The sequence below is a fragment of the Trichosurus vulpecula genome, chromosome 7, assembly GCF_011100635.1.
Source record: "Trichosurus vulpecula isolate mTriVul1 chromosome 7, mTriVul1.pri, whole genome shotgun sequence".
NCBI lineage: Eukaryota > Metazoa > Chordata > Mammalia > Diprotodontia > Phalangeridae > Trichosurus > Trichosurus vulpecula.
Window position 1 is genome coordinate 273,866,949 of NC_050579.1, and position 19,831 is coordinate 273,886,779.

The following is a 19,831-nucleotide window of genomic DNA, read 5'->3' on the forward strand; positions in this document are numbered from 1 at the left end:
AGGGAGAGATAGAATGGGGTAAATTATCTCACATAAAAGTGGCAAGAAAAAGTAGTTCTGTAGGAACAGAAGAGAAGGCAGGTGAGGGGGAATGAGTAAATCTTGCTCTCATCGGATTTGACCTGAAGAGGGAATACCACACATACTCAATTGAGTATCTTACCCCACAGGAAAGAAAGAGGAAGAAGATAAAAAAGGGGGGATGATAGAAGGGAGGGCAGATGGGGATGGAGGTAATCAAAAACTTTTGAAAAAGGACAGGGTCAAGGGAGAAAATTCAATAAAGGGGGATAGGATAGGAAGGAACAAAATATAGTTAGTCTTTCACAACATGAGTATTGTGGAAGGGTTTTACATAATGATACGCATGTGTTCTATGTTGAATTGCTTGACTTCTTAGGGAGGGTGGGTGGGAAGGGAAGAGGGGAGAAAATCTGGAAATCAAAGTTTTTAAAAACAGATGTTGAAAAACAAAAAAAAAAGTTTTTGCATGCAACTGGGAAATAAGATACACAGGCAATGAGGCATAGAAATTTATCTTGAAAGGAAGGGAAAAGGGGATGGGAGGGGAGTGGGGTGACAGAAGGGAGGGCTAACTGGGGAACGGGGCAACCAGAATATACGCCATCTTGGAGTGGGGGGGAGGGTAGAAATGGGGAGAAAATTCGTAATTCAAACTCTTGTGAAAATCAATGCTGAAAACTGAATATATTAAATAAATTAAATAAAAAAAAGAAAATAAATGAATAACAACAACAACAACAAAAAGAATGCATAAAAATAGAGAACAGAGCTATTTGCTTAGCACTCTCACTCTTGGCAGAGTGCTGATGTGGAGACTCTGGGCAGCTGTAGTTAAGAGCCCTCCAGCTTGTAAACGCAGATTTGGGACTTTGTTAAACTCTGGTAACTATGCATTGAGATTTGAATCAAATGATACACATGTGGCCTATGTTGAATTGCTTGCCTTCTTAGAGAGGGTGGGTGGGGAGGGAAGAGCGGAGAGAATTTGGAACTCAAAAGTTTTAAAAGAAGATGTTCAAAAAAAAAGTTTTTGCATGAAACTAGGAAATAAGATATACAGGCAATGGGGCATAAACATCTATCTTGCCCTACAAGAAAGTAAGGAAGAAGGGGATGTGGGGGAGTGGGGTGACAGAAGGGAGGGCTGCCTGGGGAATAGGGCAATCAGAATATATGCCATCTTGGAGTGGGGGGTAGGGCAGAGGTGGGGAGAAAATTTGTAACTCAAAATCTTGTGGAAATCAATGTTGAAAAGTAAAATATTCAACAAAATATGAAATCATAAAAATATTGTAAGATGATCAGCTGTGAATGGCTTAGCTATTCTCTGCAATACAATAATCTAAGAACTCTGAAGGACTTATGATGAAAAAATGCTATCCATTTCCAGAGAAAGAACTGATGGTGTCTGAATACAGATTGAAGCATATTTTTAACTTTATTTTTCTTAAGGTTTTTCTTTTGGTCTATGTTTTCTTTCACAACATGATTAATATGGAAATGTTCTACATGACTACACATGTTTAACCTGTATCAAGCTGCTTGCCTTCTCAATGAGGGGGAATGGTGAGGGAAGAAGGGAGAGAATTCGGAACTCAAAGTTTGCAAAATGAATGCTAAAAATTTTTATGCATAATTGGGAATAAAATACTAAATACATTTTTAAAAAAGAATAATTACGGAAAGTTCACAGATCATAAATTTAGAACCAAAACTGAGGTCCAAGGAAGCGATTTTGCTCAAGGTCAAGCAGGTAGGTAGAAGAGGTCCTCTGATTCCAAGTCCAGACCACTAGGTACTCCTTTTCTTAGAGGATAGCTGAAAGGCTTAAAGGAAATCATAGAATTGCTTAGCAGCATTATAGCATAAGATAGTAGAGATCACCTTCCATAAATTATCTTCCCCACTGGCTTGTAAAAGTTTCCTAAAATTCCACCCTTAGCATTCCTGCCATCTGCCCCCCCGCCCCCTACCATTTCACCTTCCCCTTCTGTAAAATGGCAACTGTAGTAGGACAAATCCATGAGTTTGATCAGACAAGAGGGAGGGCCAACCATGCCTAGGGTTCCTCTTTAGACAAACTTCTCCAACTTCAGACTTTACCCAGGACTGTTTCTAAAACACAGTTTTAATTCACATTAAAACAGTTAATTTGACTTTCCTGCCAGAGCTCAATATTTAGTTTTTGCAGGGCTTGTGCTTAGCACTGGAGATACAATGTTAACTATCAACCCACAGAAGCTGCGCTAAAAGGAGTAGGATACCACTTATATACAAGCAATTACCATAGGTTATAACATGAGACATCAACAGGAAATGATTCGAATAGGATGAATGATTAGGACAGGCTGGAGTTCACAGAAAAATTGGATAAGGATTTATGGAGCAGGTTACACCTGAGCTGGGCCTTGAAGGAAAAGGAAGACTTTAAACAATCACAGATATAAAAAAAAAAAAAACATGCTCCACACCTGAGGGATTGGTCTACACAAATGCACTGAAGTTAGAAAGAGAAGATGCACTAAGACCAGGAAGAGGGTAGTAATTTGGCTGAAATATGAAGGAAGATAAATGAATGCAGATCACGTAAGACAGAGTATGCTTTTCCAAGCCAATGATAGGCTGGGATACTCACATGAGACTTATGTAAAAATCAAAATATTTTCTGTGTAAAACATTTCAAATTATAAATAAACTTAGAAATAAAATTTTATATTATCTTTCAAGGTTTCATATTAAATTCATTAGATGAAGTACCAAATGTTAGCTCTCTTTAATGATGGTATCCAAGGAAAACCTTTGCTGATATTAGAATCTCAATAATATGGAATAAGATGTTTCTATACCTCCAAGAAGTCCAAGTCAGAAGGAAATGTCCCATGTATACCAAAATACACATACTACCACTTTCTACCGCAGTGAAGAACTATAAAGAAAGTATGTGCGTCAATTAGGAAATGGTTAAACAGAATGCAGTACAAGAAAAATAATCTAATATTGTTCTGTAAGAAAGTATGAAAAAGAATTCAGAAGCATGAGAAGACGCACATGAATTAATGTAAAAGTAAATTAAAAGCCAGGAAAATATTGAAGATTTCAACTATTTAAGTGGAAACAACAAAAAGAAATGATGTTGTGCAATGATAATGACTAAGACTGGCTTCGAAGAGGAAAAAAATGCCCCCTTTCCTTCCTTCTCTGCAGAAGTAGGGAACTATGTATATCAGTTTCCCTGAACTGTTTTCTTTTGTCTTTTTATTCTTTATTACAAAGAAAGGTTCTTTAGCTAGTGACAAAGGCAGAAATATAGTGGCAAATTAAAGTGAAATGAAAACAAGAAATATCAGTAAAAATACATTTTAAAAAAAGGTAACATGTCAATAGGGAGCCCAGAAACAGCCATATTGTTTTTCATGTGTTGTATATATGGAACATGCAGATAATTTTCTTCTTTTACTCCTTTAGCTAGGTTGAGATCTAAACATTGAGATTCCATTACCAAAAATTCCACTACCAAACACGTGCATTGAGACTCAACACTCACGGATTTGAGCAGCCGGATTTCATCCAGGGCTGTTTCAGTGTAATGCTCAGCACTCTTCACTACCTTCATTGCCACAAACTTCTTCCCCCTGTGGAAGAGACAGAGCCAATTAATCCCAAAATGGGACAAAACCATGTTAGAATCAGTAGAAGGAAGTTAAGAGACGACTTTATAAAAGATCACTATAAATACTGATGTGGCTTTCCCTCTGTAATCAAATGCTTTCTATCTGAGGTAACTACTACCCTTCCTAGGTACACAATTCAGTTTTTATTTCCATCTTGTCCTCAGGGCTTTGTTTCTTCTTTTAGATTTTCTCCATATACTGACTTCCACATTCTTTATGTCTCCCTTCACCCTGAAGGCAGCTACTACAATAAAAAAAAAAGTGGACCCAAAGCAGGCAGTACGTACCAAATGGCAAAACACTATGAGCTCTGATATCTTCCTTACCTATGAGTACTTTACATCATGACAAAAGCAGATCATGTAGCTATAAAGATCTCATCATATAACACTTGTTTCTATGGTTAAAATTGTGACACCTGGGGACTATCATTTAATAATTTTTAAAAATCCTAAAAAACCCAAACCAAACCAAAAAACACCAACACACACTAAAAGTAACTAAAAAGAGGAGAACAAGTTTGCTCACTGATAATCTGGGTGCTGATTTTGGAGTCTCATAACACTGTCAATACTTTACAGGAGTAAGTTTAATTCATGTAGCCAAGCAACTCTATCCTAGAAAAAAATCAAAATTGGAAGAGGAAATGCTAAGACAGGGAATGTTCTTTTCTACTTCTCTTGTTTTGGACACCTGGTACATTTGAAAAGTAATTAGCCTCAAATTAGGAGTGCTAGAGGGAAAGAATTGTTTTTATTAATTTACATACCAAATTATACATTTCATGTTTTCAGGAGGTCAAAACATGTCATGACTCTTTTTTCAATTACCTCTTGTCTCTGAGGTTACTAAAATTCCCATTTTATAGGAAGAGAAGCAGTGGTTAAGTTATTTGCCCAAAGGCAAAAAGTTTATCAAAAGCAGATGTTAAGAATGAGAACCCAATGTTTTCTCCAGAACAACAAAAAAAATCAAGACAGCTGACTAAACTGACTCCTAAAACTTACTGAATGTCCCATGATAGCCACACTGTTGAAAAATGTCCCCAGCCCAGCTTTCGGATCACATGGTATCTGCCATTGAACAGGTCTCCAATTTTCACAAGATGATAACCTCCTGGAAGAAACAAGGGTAGGGAGGGGAGAAAAGTCAACCTCCTTCCAAAAGAGATAAAACTAATTCTTTGTAATACTTAGAAATAGGAATTTAGACCCATTCCCCTCCCTCCAATTAGCTGTACACTTTCAGAAGAAAAGTTTCATTCGGACAATATAATAGAGAATCTTCTTCAATGTATTTCTATTAACACACACACTTAACAGATGAAATCCTTGACAAGCTACTTGTTAGATGATACTGGTAAGCTACATATGATAATAAGAAATGCTTTAAAGGTCTAAGAATGCTTAATGGGAGAAGAGGATAGTTGTCCTCAAACTAAAGTCATCGACAAAAGATTGGTTTTATAGATCCAGGATCTATCAAAGTATAAATACAGATCTCTTAATGCAATGTAAATGGAACTGTGAACTGGCCCAACCAAACTGGGAAAGCAATTTGGCATACCACCCAAAAACTATTAAACTGTGAATACCTTTTGACCCATGAATTTACATATTTATAATGGACTCTGGGGTTGTCTTCCTAATGGGGGAGGGGAGAGGGTGTTTAGGGGTGGGAAGGGGAAGGGAGAGAATTCAAAACGGAAAATCAAATAAAATTTAATTTAAAAAAAATTTTTAAAGGCTTTATCTCACACACTCATACTTTTCATTAATAACCCCTTCAGTTAAATCTATCCTAAAGTTCTATTCTGGCATTCAATCTTAGGGAGAGGTGAACATTGTCCCAAAGGTTATAGCCCAGGAGGAGATATGCTTCAACAGTTTCTACCAAGTGGAAAGACTTTAAAAGTAAGGACCTAGTAGACTGTGTCTGTTGTCTAAAGACTAACCTAAGTGTGGAAAGACTCCTTATCAGAGGAATGACCATCAATAATGATTTCTTTTGGCCACGGCAGTTCATGACACCTTATCTATTAAGATGTGAGTACTCACATTCATGCGATCATGGATCTTTCAAGTACTTAACTATATATCCATTATATAAGCACATACCCTCTAGCTATGGCCAAAAAGAAGCAATTATTTTATCTTCCTGGTGATGCTATATGGTTGTGAATCATAGAATGTTGTGACTTTGGAAGAATCCAAATTACAATCAAGCCAAAGGACAAAAGGAAAGATGTATGGGGAAATAAGCAGGGAGCAGCACTCTGTGCATGCGTGTGTGTGTGTGTGTGTGTGTGTGTGTGTGTGTGTGTGTGTGAAGGAGGGAGGGAGGGGGAGGAAGACAGAGAGAGAGAGATCAGAAAAGGAGATGCGCTGGTCATATATTGAGCATGAGAAAACATATTTAAAGTTCATTCTACTTCTAGGGCAGTGCAAGAACCAGAAAAGGTCTTCAGTGGGCTGGGTGGATTTCCTATGTAGGGAGGAAAGACATGGAGACACAGACAAGAATCTTATAGGTTGAAAAGGACCATAATGGGTTATGATTGGTATCAGTGGAGGCAATACCTATATCAATGAAACCACAGAGACAAAAGTTTGAATTAGCAAAATTATTAAAATTCAGAAAATTCAGTTTCTTGTATCTGAGAAATGGAAATAGAAGCAACCAGAAATCTATCTGTTTGAAGAATAAATATTTTAAGAGCATGAAAATGGAATCAAATAGGTGCAGTGCATGCCTCCTTACATAAAGGGTCTTACCTTTACAATAATCGTTAGGATCTTCTTGTTCATCATCATCTGACCCTAGGATTTCTTCCTCTTGTTCCGGGAGATCATTCTCCGAATGAGAGACAGGGCCTCTGTGCTGAGTTTCTGGTCTATCAAAGAACAAACCATTTCCAGTTCAATTTCATTTGAAGGTAGAGGAAGCAGATTAATATTTATCCATGAAAATTTTTATCTCCTTTTTTAAAAATTTTATCAGCTAATAAGGCAATAAAGGAAGTACATTTTCTGAAGGCTGGTGAAACTCTAAACTAGAGCTTTTTATTTTGTGCATAAATAGAACTAGCATGAAGGTAATCTTTGAAAAACAGAAAGCGATCTACACCCAGTTGGAGTACGTGTTGACCTAACGCATGATCTAATATCAATTCCACCATTTGGATAGGAATAGCATTTTCTTCTGTTAAAAAACGACTCTATAGAATTAATGCCATTATCATAGTTTTAGTGAGCAGATGACAGCAAAACCTATGAACTGATATTTTTACTTCTTTAGGCAGAGGCCAAATTTAGCACTTAACTCAATCTTGGGTTATAGAGATTAATTTCAAGGATATTACTGCCCCAGACTGATTATAATTACCTTAGTAAGAAAGAGTTACTCTATTAGAGATTTCTGACTGAATGCAGAAGTAAACAAATCTAAATATAATACTAAAGAGATAAAAACCGCATACAATCTATGATATTATTTCTATAGCATTAGAAACTATCTTGTGTAGGAGCAGATGGTGATAGTGCAGTAATAAAACATTCAATTTGGTTGGCTTGTCTGGTCCTATTATTCCACTGCCGAGAAAACCTTTCTAGTAGTGGGAATCAGCAGTTGCCCTGTAGTTCAGAGTAGGAGTTACTTAAGGGCAGTGGGAAGTTAAATGATTTGCCCAAGGTCATACAGCTCCACAAGAGCCCTGAACATAGGTCTTCCTCATTTGGAGGCCAGTTCTTTTTTCTTTTATTTTAATTTAATATTTTTATTTTTCGGCATTAATTTTCACAAGAATTGGAATTACAAATTTCTTCCCCATTTCTACCCTCCCACCCACTCCAAGATGGCACATATTCTGATTGTCCTGTTCCCCAGTCAGCCCTCCCTTCTGTCACCCCACTCCCCGCCCCATACGCTTTTCCCTTACTTTCTTGTAGGGCAAGATAAATTTCTATGCCCCACTGCCTGTATATCTTATTTCCTAGTTGCATGCAAAAACTTTTTTTTTGAAACATCTGCTTTTAAAACTTTGAGTTCCAAATTCTCTCCCCTCTTCCCTCCCCACCCACCCTCCCTAAGAAGGCAAACAATTCAACATAGGCCACATGTGTATCATTATGCAAAACCCTTCCACAATACTCATGTTGTGAAAGACTAACTATATTTTGTTCCTTCCTATCCTATCACCCTTTATCCAATTTTCTCCCTTGACCCTGTCCCTTTTCAAAAATGTTTGCTTTTGATTACCTACTCTCCCTATCTACCCTCCCTCCTATCGTCCCCCCCCTTTTTTTTAAATCGCCTTCCTCCTTTCCTGTGGGGTAAGATACCCAATTGAATGTGTATGTTATTCCCTCCTCAGGTCAAATCTGACGAGAGCAAGATCCACTTATTCCCCCTCACCTGCCCCCTCTTCCCTCCCAACAGAACTGCTTTTTCTTGCCACTTTTATGTGAGATAATTTACCCCATTCTATCTTCTCTCCCTTTCTCCCTCTCCCAATATATTCCCCTCTCACCCCTTAATTTGATTTTTTTAGATACGATCCCTTCATATTCAACTCACCCTGTGCCCTCTGTTTATATATCTATATCTATATATATATATATTCCCTTCAGCTACCCTAATATTGAGGTCTCATGAATTATACACATCATCTTTCCATGTAGGAATGTAAACAAAACAGTTCAACTTTATTAGTCCCTTGTGATTTCTCTTTCTTGTTTACCTTTTCATGCTTCTCTTGATTCTTGTATTTGAAAGTCAATTTTTCTATTCAGCTCTGGTCTTTTCACTGAGAAAGCTTGAAAGTCCTCTATTTTATTGAAAGTTCATATTTTGCCTTGGAGCATGATACTCAGTTTTGCTGGGTAGGTGATTCTTGGTTTTAATCCTAGCTCCATTGACTTCTGGAATATCACATTCCAAGCCCTTCGATCCCTTAATGTAGAAGCTGCTAGCTCTTGGGTTATTCTGATTGTGTTTTCACAATACTCAAATTGACTCTTTCTGGCCACTTGCAGTATTTTCTCCTTGACCTGGGAACTCTGGAATTTGGCTACAATATTCCTAGGAGTTTTCTTTTTGGGATCTATTTGAGGAGGTGATCTGTGGATTCTTTCAATTTCTATTTTGCCCTGTAGCTCTAGAATATCAGGGCAGTTCTCCTTGATAATTTCTTGAAAGATGATATCTAGGCTCTTTTTTTGATCATGACTTTCAGGTAGTCCAATAATTTTTAAATTATCTCTCCTGGATCTATTCTCCAGGTGAGTGGTTTTTGCAATGAGATTGTCTTCCATTTTTTCATTCCTTTGGTTCTGTTTTATAATATCTTGATTTCTCATCAAGTTACTAGCTTCCACTTGCTCCAGTCTAATTTTTAAGGTAGTATTTTCTTCAGTGGTCTTTTGGACCTCCTTTTCCATTTGGCTAATTCTGCCTTTCAAGGCATTCTTCTCCTCATTGGCTTTTTGGAGCTCTTTTGCCATTTGAGTTAGTCTATTTTTTAAGGTGGTGTTTTCTTCAGTATTTTTTTGGGTTTCCTTCAGCAAGTCATTGACTTGCTTTTCATGGTTTTCTTGCATCATTCTCATTTCCCGTCACAATTTTTCCTCTACTTGTCTAACTTGCTTTTCTAAATCCTTTATGAGCTCCTCCATGGCCTGAGACCAGTTCATGTTTTTCTTGGAGACTTTTGATGTAGGCTCTTTGACTTCTAGCTGGTATGTTTTGGTCTTCCTTGTCACCAAAGAAAGATTCCAAAGTCTGAGTCTGAATCTGAGTGCGTTTTCGCTGCCTGGCCATGTTCCCAGCCAACTACTTGACCCTTGAGTTTTTCGTCAGGGTATGACTATTTGTAGAGAGTACTTTGTTCTAAGCTTGAGGGGATGCACTGTTGTTTTCAGAGCTATTTCTATACAGCAAGCTCTGCCACACCAGCACTCCTCCTCCCCAAGAACTGCCAACCCAGACTGGACTCAAACCTAAGCTGACTCTGTACTCCCGCTCAGATCTGCCACTTAATTCCTCCCACCAGGTGGGCCTGGGGCTGGAAGTAACTGCAGCTGTAGTTCTGTAGCTGCACCACCCCCGCTGCCCCTGGGGCAGTGGCTGAACCGGGAACTCTTTTCACTCTGTCCCCAGCAGCTTTTCCCACTAACCTTCTCTGTTGTCTTCGGTGTTTGTGGGTTGAGAAGTCTGGTAACTGCCACAGCTCACTGATTCAGGGCACTAGGGCCTGTTCTGCCCGGCTCCCAAGTCTGGTTGGTTCGGGCGCAGCCCATGCTTGGCTCTGCTCCGCCCCCAGCTCCGTGCGTAATACACCTTACCCTGAGACCATCCAGGCTGTCCTGGGCTGGAGCCCTGCTTCCCTCTGTTATTTCGTGGGTTCCGCAGTTCTAGAACTTGTTCAGAACCATTTTTATAAGTGTTTGGAGGGTCCTGGGGGAGAGTCCTAGACAAGTCCCTGCTTTCCAGCTGCCATCTTGGCTCCACCCCCTGGAGGCCAGTTCTTTATCCACTATACCATAATGAATCTCTCCATTTAAGATTTTTAAAAAAATGTTTGTGTCAAAGTGATTATATGGTCTCTAAAGGCCCTTCCTACTCTAAATGCTAGGAACTTAATGGAAAAAAATTGTACAAATTAATATGTTAAAGGGAGAAGACAATTTTTGTCTTCAATGGGCAAACAATTATATTAAATGACTTAAGAATTACAAAGCTTATCAAATAAAAAATGTAAATATGGAAATTAAATACTGGGGTTGGGGGAGAGAAAGAACAATAAAAAGCATCAGTTATAATAAGGAAAGGTTCCCTACAGAAGGTAAATTTCAAGAGGTCATTTCTCTTAAGGGAGCTAATGAACATGTGGGAACAAGGTTGAGAGGACAGGAGGAAATAGAACATTCCCAGGAAGAGGGAATGGGATTAAAATAGTTCCAGAGTCTAAATTTTCCAAGTTTTATCAGAGGGTTAACAAGTAACCTTGATTGGATCAGTAGTTAAGTTGGGAAAACAGGAGATGAAGTTGGAGAAGGTGTAAGGTTGTTAGACTAATTATGAGCTTTGAATACCAGGATAAAGAGTTTGGATTTGATACAGAATATGATTAAAAAAAAACCACTTTTTTTTAAAAACAAGGAAATTAGACATCACAGAAGAAGTGGAACAACTTGATAACGGATGATTCTGTTAGAAGCTGTCATGAGTCCCCAAAACCTCATTAAACCTCCACAATTTCTTGGCTTCATCTCACTCCTACCCTGTTCTCATCTGCTCTGGTATTCAATCCCTATCTTATAGCATTCCAGTATCCAATACCATAAGTGTCTAAAGTGAAGGCATACTCCTTATGATGGTCCCTCAAAGCTATTTCACCAAAGAGTTAGGAGTGTGTAGGGAAAGTGACATTTGGAACATGAAATATTCCCAACTTGGGCTGGGGAGTTTGAATACAAATTGGTTGTATCAATGTCTTAGAGAAGCAAGTATCCTCCACTGTGACACAGAATCTCAAATCTTTCAGCTTCAACCGTGGGCCATCTTACCCATTTGTAGTCACCTTCAACTATCACAAAACCAAGCAGGTTGTTCAAACTTTCCCCTTTTTTCCTTTTACCGTATCACAACAAGAACATGTTAATGACTGTATTAAAGTATTTGTTTTAAATAAAAGAGACTTTTTGGTGTCAGATCTTCTAGGTAAAAATGAAAGGTTTTTTTTAAAGATCATTTAAATAGTTATTACTTGTCTTCTTAAAATTAAGCTTCTGGCTGTTGTGAGTGAAATGGTTTCTTTTATTATATAGTCAATGTTTTCCTTGCAACACCTACTATCATCCTGCACAAGATCCCTGCATTTAATGCCTCTGGAAGTTTCCAGAAATGTTCAACAAGGCCACACATACAACGCAAACATCTAAATGGAATAAACTTATTGTGTTACTTATCACGTGTTATTTACCAGACCTACTCACTCAACATCAAGAAGCCCAAGGAAGAACACTAAGCCAGAAAACAACAAAAACCAAAACATTATCCCAGCAAATCAATTCTTTTAGACAGGTTATCAAACAATTATGACACCTCAGTCATATAACTACTCAAAAAGCACTGTGAACAGCACTGAACTAAGTAACTCCACAAAAGGAGTGCAAGCTTTCCCTCTGCTGTCACTTACTAGCTGTGTGTGACCTTTGGCAGGCTGCTTCTTTTCTCTTTGGGCTTCAATTTTCAGTACCCTCCCTTAATAGGACAGTTGCAAGAAGCAAAAAGTTTACCTGGCATAAAGTGAAGCGCCATTTATCAGGCTTCAAGCACTGTTAAAAATCAGGTCTCCGGAAAAGGAAAAAAGCACTAGTATGAACAAACACTACCTCCCTCTTTTCACAGATGAAGACTATCTTACTGAAGGAAGACCAAAAAGAAAACAAAGTACTCAGCTGCTTACTTATATTTAACAAGCAAACTATTCATTAAAAATAAATCTCTAAAAACTGATCAACTCTACAAGGTTGGTATACGTGAATTTGGTCACCAAGAGCTTGAACAGCTTCCAAAAAGCACTGCTCTCATATACATAAAATCACTAGTTTCTTAATTTCAACATGAGTTTCTCTTGTTAATTACAAGACTTGCATTTGTAGCATGCTTTTGCTGTTCCTAAAATCACATTTGCAAGGGAGGCAAACATCTGCACTTCTGTATATAAGCCAGAATCAGCTTTTGTGAGCTCTGCACAAGTGCCCCGTTCAGAAAATGACATCTTTGCTCTTCCACAAGGATCAAATAAAGAGAAAAAAAATTAACAAAAGAAAAAAGTAATCTAACATACCTGCATGAAGCTCGGATTCCCATTGGCAGAAGCAGGTCAAAAGATTGCTGAACAGTCTTAGAAAGAGCCATTAACAATCAAGCACCTGCTTGTTTAATCAGCCAACACGCACACACTGCAGGCAGAGGCTGTTTTTTCCTGCACACGGCAGATCTTGTGAATGAAAAAAGCTATGTCTCCACCACCTAGCTGCAGATGCACAGCACTGCATTGCAGGTGACGGAACTCACAGTACAACTGAAGGGCTTTTTGGTTCCCAGGTCAATTTAGTTATCAAGCTTGAATAAGTTCTCATCTTTTCCTGCTAATTTGCAGGAAGTATTTAAAAAATCCTACAAATTTCGGTTAAGTTTTTTTTCTTAAACAGGAACCACCACCAATGTGTTTTGTTTTAAAAAATTCAATAGTCAACAGGATTCATTCATTGCCTCCACTGAGATTTTCATAAAAGCCAAAAGCCCACTGCTTTTGTGAGGACAATTAAAATTTAAAATTTTCTGAAAACAACAGCCAAAATATGCAAAAAAAGTATGTCCAAATACCAGAATTTGGTACAACACAGGTTTGCTTTAAACGCCAACCATTGCAAATTTTTTTAAACCACAGAATCAGTCATTAGAGCTGCAAGGGATCTTGCACATCATCACTGCAACCGATCTCTTCAAAGATAAGAAATAATGAGGGCTACCCCAAACCAGGTTATAGCAAATCTACAGAGTACTTTCATGAATCCTGAATCCTTATATTTGCAATTTCATATTGGCTAGGACACACAACAGACTGGCACCTCAGGCTATATATAAAAACTCTCCCACAAAACATTCTAGGCATATGACCTATTTATTCTTGTAACAAGACTATATGAATTTTTTAACTTAAAATTTAAATTCCAGTATGCACACAATATTCAACTTTTAAAACAGTTATTTGGATTTCTAGTTCTTTCACTAAATTTAGTACATTAAAGTACTTTCATTAAATTCAGTATATTTTTTAGAGGTCAATTTCACTGGTGCAGGGAGATACTAGGAAACTATAATTTTCACAAGTGGAGATAAACATTTATATTTACGAACTGCTCATTATCTGTTCTTTTGCAAATTGCTCATCTATAAACTACCCTCACCAATTTATACTTTTGATTTTGAATCAGTTCCTTGTAAATTCCCTATTCTAGGCTTTCATACAATGATATTTTTATCTTCTATGACTTAGTAGGGCTTCATTGGGTCAATACGGTGATAAGCTTTGCTAAAGCAAGGCCAGTCCTGGAATAGGCATATATAAACATACAGCCTGCTACCAGATCAATACTTGGTAATTCATAGAACACCTACCAGGAGGCTGGTATGGCTTCTACTTGCCTGCCACAATGAGGCAGGTTAGGATTCTAATGAAGGCTTTTGAATATTTATCACACCCTAATGGGTTATTTTTCATTTCATCTTATTTATTGTTGTACAAAATATAATCACACCGTTTTCTCATCTGTTACATGAGGCAGTTTAACCAGACAACCAGAAGTCCTTTCTAGCTCTAAAATGGGGATCTAAGAAATACACCTACGTTGACCTCTTACGGTTTCTTCTATTTAAGAGTTTAAGTTTCTTTAAAAATATGCTCTAGGAGGCAGCTAGGTGGCGCAGTGAGTAGAGCACTGGACCTGGAGTCAGGAGGACCCAAGTTCAAATCTAACTTCAGATACTTGACACACTAGCTGTGTGACTTTGGCCAAGTCACTTAATCCCAATTGCCCTGCCTTCCCCCCTCCAAAAAAAAAGTTCTAATATACAAGTCTCCCTTCAGGGAAAGAATTACAGAGTTCGAATGCAGATCGAAGCATACCATTTTCCACTATTTTTTGTGTGTTTTCTTTTCACATCACTAATAAGGAAATGTTTTGCATGATTGCACATGTATACCTATATCAAATTTCTTACCATTTCAGGTATAGAGGAGGGAAGGGAGGCAGAGAATTTGGAGTTTAAAACTGAAAAAACCTATGGATATTAAAAATTGTTTTTACACATAATTGAGAGAAAAGCAAAATATTTTTTAAAGAAATAGTCTTTATATTAGACTGTTTACATTTAGGGGCAGCTAGTGGCTGACTGGAGAAAGCTAGATCTGGACTGCGAGGACTTGAATTCAAATCCAACCTCAGATACTTTTTAGCTGTGTGAAGCCAGGGAAGTCACTTAGCCCTGGTGTCCTTATCTGTAAAATGGAGATGATTTTAACAGCACCTACTTCTCAGGACTGTGATAAGAATAAAATGAGATAATATTTGTAAAGTGCTGTGCAAATTTTAAAGTACTACATAAATGCTAGCTTAAGAAAATTAAACCATTTAAAAAATGGCAAAATGCAGCCAACCTGATAAAATGGCAAAACCAAAATTGATTCTTCCAGTGCCCACATCATTCTCTAGGAGTGAATTAAGCAAATATTTGGTTTCAGCCCCAAGAGCTAGAACATATCTATCTATAGCATTCATTTACTAAATCAGGCCCTAGCACAGAAAAGATACCAACTTCCATTCTGGGGTTTATACAAAGCTTTTCAACTGATACTCTGGTGGCTTTCAAGCACAACCTGAGGCTCTACAAGACCTCTTATTTCTACACTCGAATATTACACCTGGTTAATGGTGATTACAAATAGCTCCAGAGGCACATAACCATAACTCTAAATTCATACCTATTCTTCCCAGGGAACAACTCTGGTATTGGGAGGATCTAACTGATTAAAGAACTACAATTTCAGTACAAATGGGGGGGGGGGGGGAATAAGCAAAATTCTTTTTGCCTCACCTGAGAAAATTAAGAGGTATCAAAAGGAGTGAGGTATTTAGGATAAAATTGTGCCTAGAACCTCTGAAATGATTTTGTATCTTTATTTCTGATTAACCTTCAATTACTAATGGTATTTCAAAATACATGATCACTTTAACACTTCCATTTCCTAATGAAGAGCCTGTAAATACTTGAATCTTTTTCTAACAGAAATATCACAGCCTCAAATTTTAGAAAATATTAACAAAAGTTTACATTTAGATAGCGCTTTATACAAGAACTGTGCATAAAGGGCAGGTAAAGGAACTCCGAGGAAGGGCTGTTTTGTGAAGTGCCTTAGAAAGCCCTTTACAAACGTTTCTGATTTTTACAACAGCCCTGGAGGGTAAGTACTAATAGAGATGATTATCTTTTTACAGATGAGAAAACTGAGACTCAAAAAAGTTTAATGACTTGCTAATGGTAAGACTTTTCAGTTATTTAGTATGGGGAACTAAAATCTATCCTCTTTGCCACCCCCTTAAAATGGAAAAAGGTATAGGAAGAAATAGAAATGGTTTCAATTTGTGATTTTAAATACCTAGAACCTATTTCATACTGGCAATTTATGGTAATTTTCACACAATAATGGCCTGAAATCAACACCTATTTATTAACTACTACGTGTGTTTCAGACACTGTGCTAAGCAATGGAGATACAAAGGAAAAACACAAACAGAATCTGTTCAAATGGGGGAAGGGACACACAAGGTAAAACACAGACGGCTTGGAGGAGTTGAAGATTTGATCTTGGGCCAAGAAAGCACACTACTAGCAACAGGTAAAAGAAGCAAATTTAGGCTTGAAGAATACTATACTCTGGCCTCCTTGGGAAGGGTTTGGAGCCTTAAAGGATGGAAAAAGAACGAAATTGGAAGAAATAGGTAAATCAGTGAGCGGTGACAATTTTTCAGAGATGATCAATTCCATTTAAGCCGGGCATTAGAGGGCCTTGAGAATCTGATTCCAATTCAAACTTCCACTATTAGTCCACATTACTCTTCTTGGTAGGTACAGAAGTCCCAGTGTAGGGCTTTAAGGAGCAAGTAGCTGGCAGTGTGTTTAAGAAACCTGACCATACCAGAAGTGAGAAAAATGGCTAACTTGTCCAAGGGGGCAGCAGGGTCAAGTATAGACTGCTTTTCCCAATAAAATGGAGAAAGGATGCTATTTGCAGATAGTGTTTGTAAAGGAGACTGGCTTCAGGAAGAAGAAATCCTACTGAAAACACCACGGCAGAAGAAGGCCATGAGAGGCAAGTCAGCAAAACGGCTTGATTTAGAGAGGGAATTGAAGATGTGGACTGAGGAGCAAAGGGCAATTGGAATTCCTGTGTCCATGAAGATGGTTCAGCATGAGGCAAGAACTGCTTATGAAAAAGAAGTTACTGATTTCAAAGGAGGACACAACTGGTGCTTCAGGTTCATGAAACGGAATGGACTAAGCGTGCGTACATGCACCAGACTTGCCCAAAAGATGCCTGAAAGCTATGAGCAGATGAATAAAACTTGAGCTCAATAATTATATGTAATACATTTTTTTTCAAATTTTGGGCCCCCAAATTAAGGTGCATCTTATACATGGGAGCATCTTTATACATGGGGAAATACGGTATACTGGAATATGCAGGCTTACTCCAAGGGCTACAACGAACAGAAGCACAGCACTAAAATACCACTTCATCAGTTTTCCTTAATTGTTTTGAAAAGATCTCCAGGCACATGCTATGTTAAAACTGCATCTTGAATAGGATGTAGTGAGGGCTAATACTTTAAAAGGGCACTTAGAACTGAGTATTAATCCATCTCCACTCCTTATAACTTATGTGACCTCAAATCACGACGTCAGGAAGATGATGCCATGATCTGCAAGTGAATTGCATTTAAGTGAGGAAGGGCTTTGCAAAGTCACCAGCCTCACTCTCTCCTCCAGAGCCATCTGGGTCCAGTGGCAAGATATAGATCAGGATGACTAGAGATGGCACCCTGACCATTTATCAATTGGGGAATGATTTGTATGCTTATAAATTTGACTCAGTTCTCTATGTATTTGATATGAGGCCTTTATCAGATATTTGCTGTAAATATTGTTTCCTAGCTTTTTGGTTTTTTTCTATTCTTGGTTGCATTGGTTTTGTTCGTGCAAAACCTTTTTAATTTAATATAATCAAAATTACACATTTTAGTAATGCTCTATTTCATTTCTTCCCTTCTCCACAGATATGACAGGTAAATTATTCCTTGCTCTCCAAATATGCTTATATTATCACCCTTTATGTCTAAATCATGTACCCATTTTGACCTTATCTTGGTATATAGTGTAAGCTGTTGGTCTCTAGTTTCTGCCAGTCTTCCAGGCAGTTTTTGTCAAGTAGTTCTTATTCCAGAAGCTGGGTCTTTGGGTTTATCAAACACTAGATCACTATGGTCATACACTACTGTTTTGTGTACCTATTCTATTCCACTGTATATTTGTGATTTCAACAGTTCCAAAGACTCCTACTAACGTAGAATGGCAACTCATCCGTAATTCATAGCCTTGGAAAGAGCTCCTTTGGAGCATGAAGAGGTAAACTTTCTTGTCCATAGTCACATAGTTTCCTGACTTGACTCCAAGGCCAGATCTTTATCCACTCTGCACACTACCCTTTCATACAGGAGATTACAAAAGACAAAGAGACAATTTCGGTAAAAAAAAAAAAACAAAACAAAAAAACAAAAAAACAACAACTTTATTCAAATTACTAAGGACCAAAATCTTAATTGCTAAATCTGGTGGAGTTTTTCCAGTCCTCATCCTTTTTTACCTCTCTCACACTTGACACTATTTAGCTATCTTTTCCTCCTGCATGGTCTCCACTCTCTGGATTTTCAGGACAATACTTCTCGTTCTCCCATCTGTCTGGTCAACTCCTCAGCCTCCTTAGTTGGCTCGTTTTCTAGAACATAGTCCTATGGATGCTCCACAAAGCACTGTACTGGGCCCTACTCTCTCTATGTAATTTTACTGACTTAATCAACTACCATTTTTATTTATCATCTCTGCATTTATAATATAAATATGCCTCATACAGAAAGTTGTCGCTTCACATAAATTTGCATATGCAATTTCTACTTTATGTAAAGAATTCTGAAAAAAACTTCATATTCCAAAATTACCTATGTCAACTTTACTGTACAGCACTACATATTTCTCTGAGCTTCTACCCCTCAGCTCAGTGCTCCTTGTCCTCCCACCCAATAACAAAAACCCTCTAGAAGAATGGACATGCAGAGAGATCATCATGGGGGGCTTGGCTTGAGACCTCTGGTACCTCCATTTCTCCCACCCACCTACATGTAAGAGAAGAACCAGGAGAGAGAAGAAAGTACTCAACAGGGGACGCAGTCGATGGATGCAGAGAGGTCAAAGAGGGTCAGGACTGAAAAAGGTTACTGGATTTGGCAATTAAGATTTTACTGGTAACTTCAGAGAGGACATCTTCAGTTGAATGATGAGGCTGGAAAGCCAAAATGCACAGGGTTTATATTAGGAAGGCAGAATTTATGATTTCAAAGAGAATCTCATATGTGCCTAAAAGGTCCGGAACCGCAGGATATAAGGAATTCTCTAGGCAGAAGGCAGGAGAACTAAAGCATGTATTTACACTCCACAGTAACAATCCCACAAACCAGCGTCCCCATTTTGATATTTTCATCAAAAGCTTCCAGGCCCAATAAGTCCGCCTCACAAGAGTAACTAGGAGGCCACAGAGAAGCAAGATGGTATAAGGCAAAATCGTATACATGCTTCCCCTCTACGGTAAGAAGATTACCCACTAGCCTCCAGTCAGCTCTGCTACCGGCAGCTCAGCTTCAGCTGTAGGTGTCTCTGGCTCCAACCGGAAAAGGAAAGGAGGATCTTCAAGCTGTCCTCTCCCCTCTTATAGAGTTTTTGACATCATCAAGCGCCGCCTGAACGACCAGGGCCGATTGGTTCTTGACTTGGCCCCTCCCCCAGCGTAGACCACGTTAACACACCTCCCCTCAGCCAGCGCCACGACTCATCACACAGGAAGCTCTGGTCCTGCCCCGGAAGAGCAAGCCCCAGCGTCCAGGGAAGCTCAACGAGGCGAGCTGAGTCATTCAAAGAAAACAAAGTCCATTCTGGCTACACTCCACCCCTCACAATGTTCTAGGATGCACAATCCAATCATAATTCAAATTAAATTATATATCCCAGAACATTGTGATCCAATTATGCAGAAAACTAAAACATATCATTCACAATAAAGCAAAACATATCATTCAGTGACATTCCCAAATATTGGTTTACGATTCAAATGTGATCCACCCCTAGATCCCAGCCAGATAATCTCTTCAATCAATCATCCCAAAATAATCATTAATAATTTAAATGTCCACCCCTAGATCTTTGTATCCATTACATAGGATCAATAATATCATAACAAT

General features: G+C 38.2%; 1 protein-coding gene across 2 annotated transcripts in view; it reads right to left on the reverse strand.

The window, feature by feature from the left end:
* SRPK1 (SRSF protein kinase 1) overlaps window positions 1-19,831 on the reverse strand; it is a 95,641-nt gene that overhangs the window by 45,387 nt on the left and 30,423 nt on the right. For both annotated transcript variants that reach the window (XM_036766817.1, XM_036766816.1), the window contains exons 3-5: window positions 6,470-6,588; window positions 4,703-4,811; window positions 3,569-3,656 (exon numbers count right to left, since the gene is read on the reverse strand). In XM_036766817.1, the coding sequence (XP_036622712.1) occupies window positions 3,569-3,656; window positions 4,703-4,811; window positions 6,470-6,588 (316 nt within the window). The remainder of the gene's footprint in view (window positions 1-3,568; window positions 3,657-4,702; window positions 4,812-6,469; window positions 6,589-19,831) is intronic.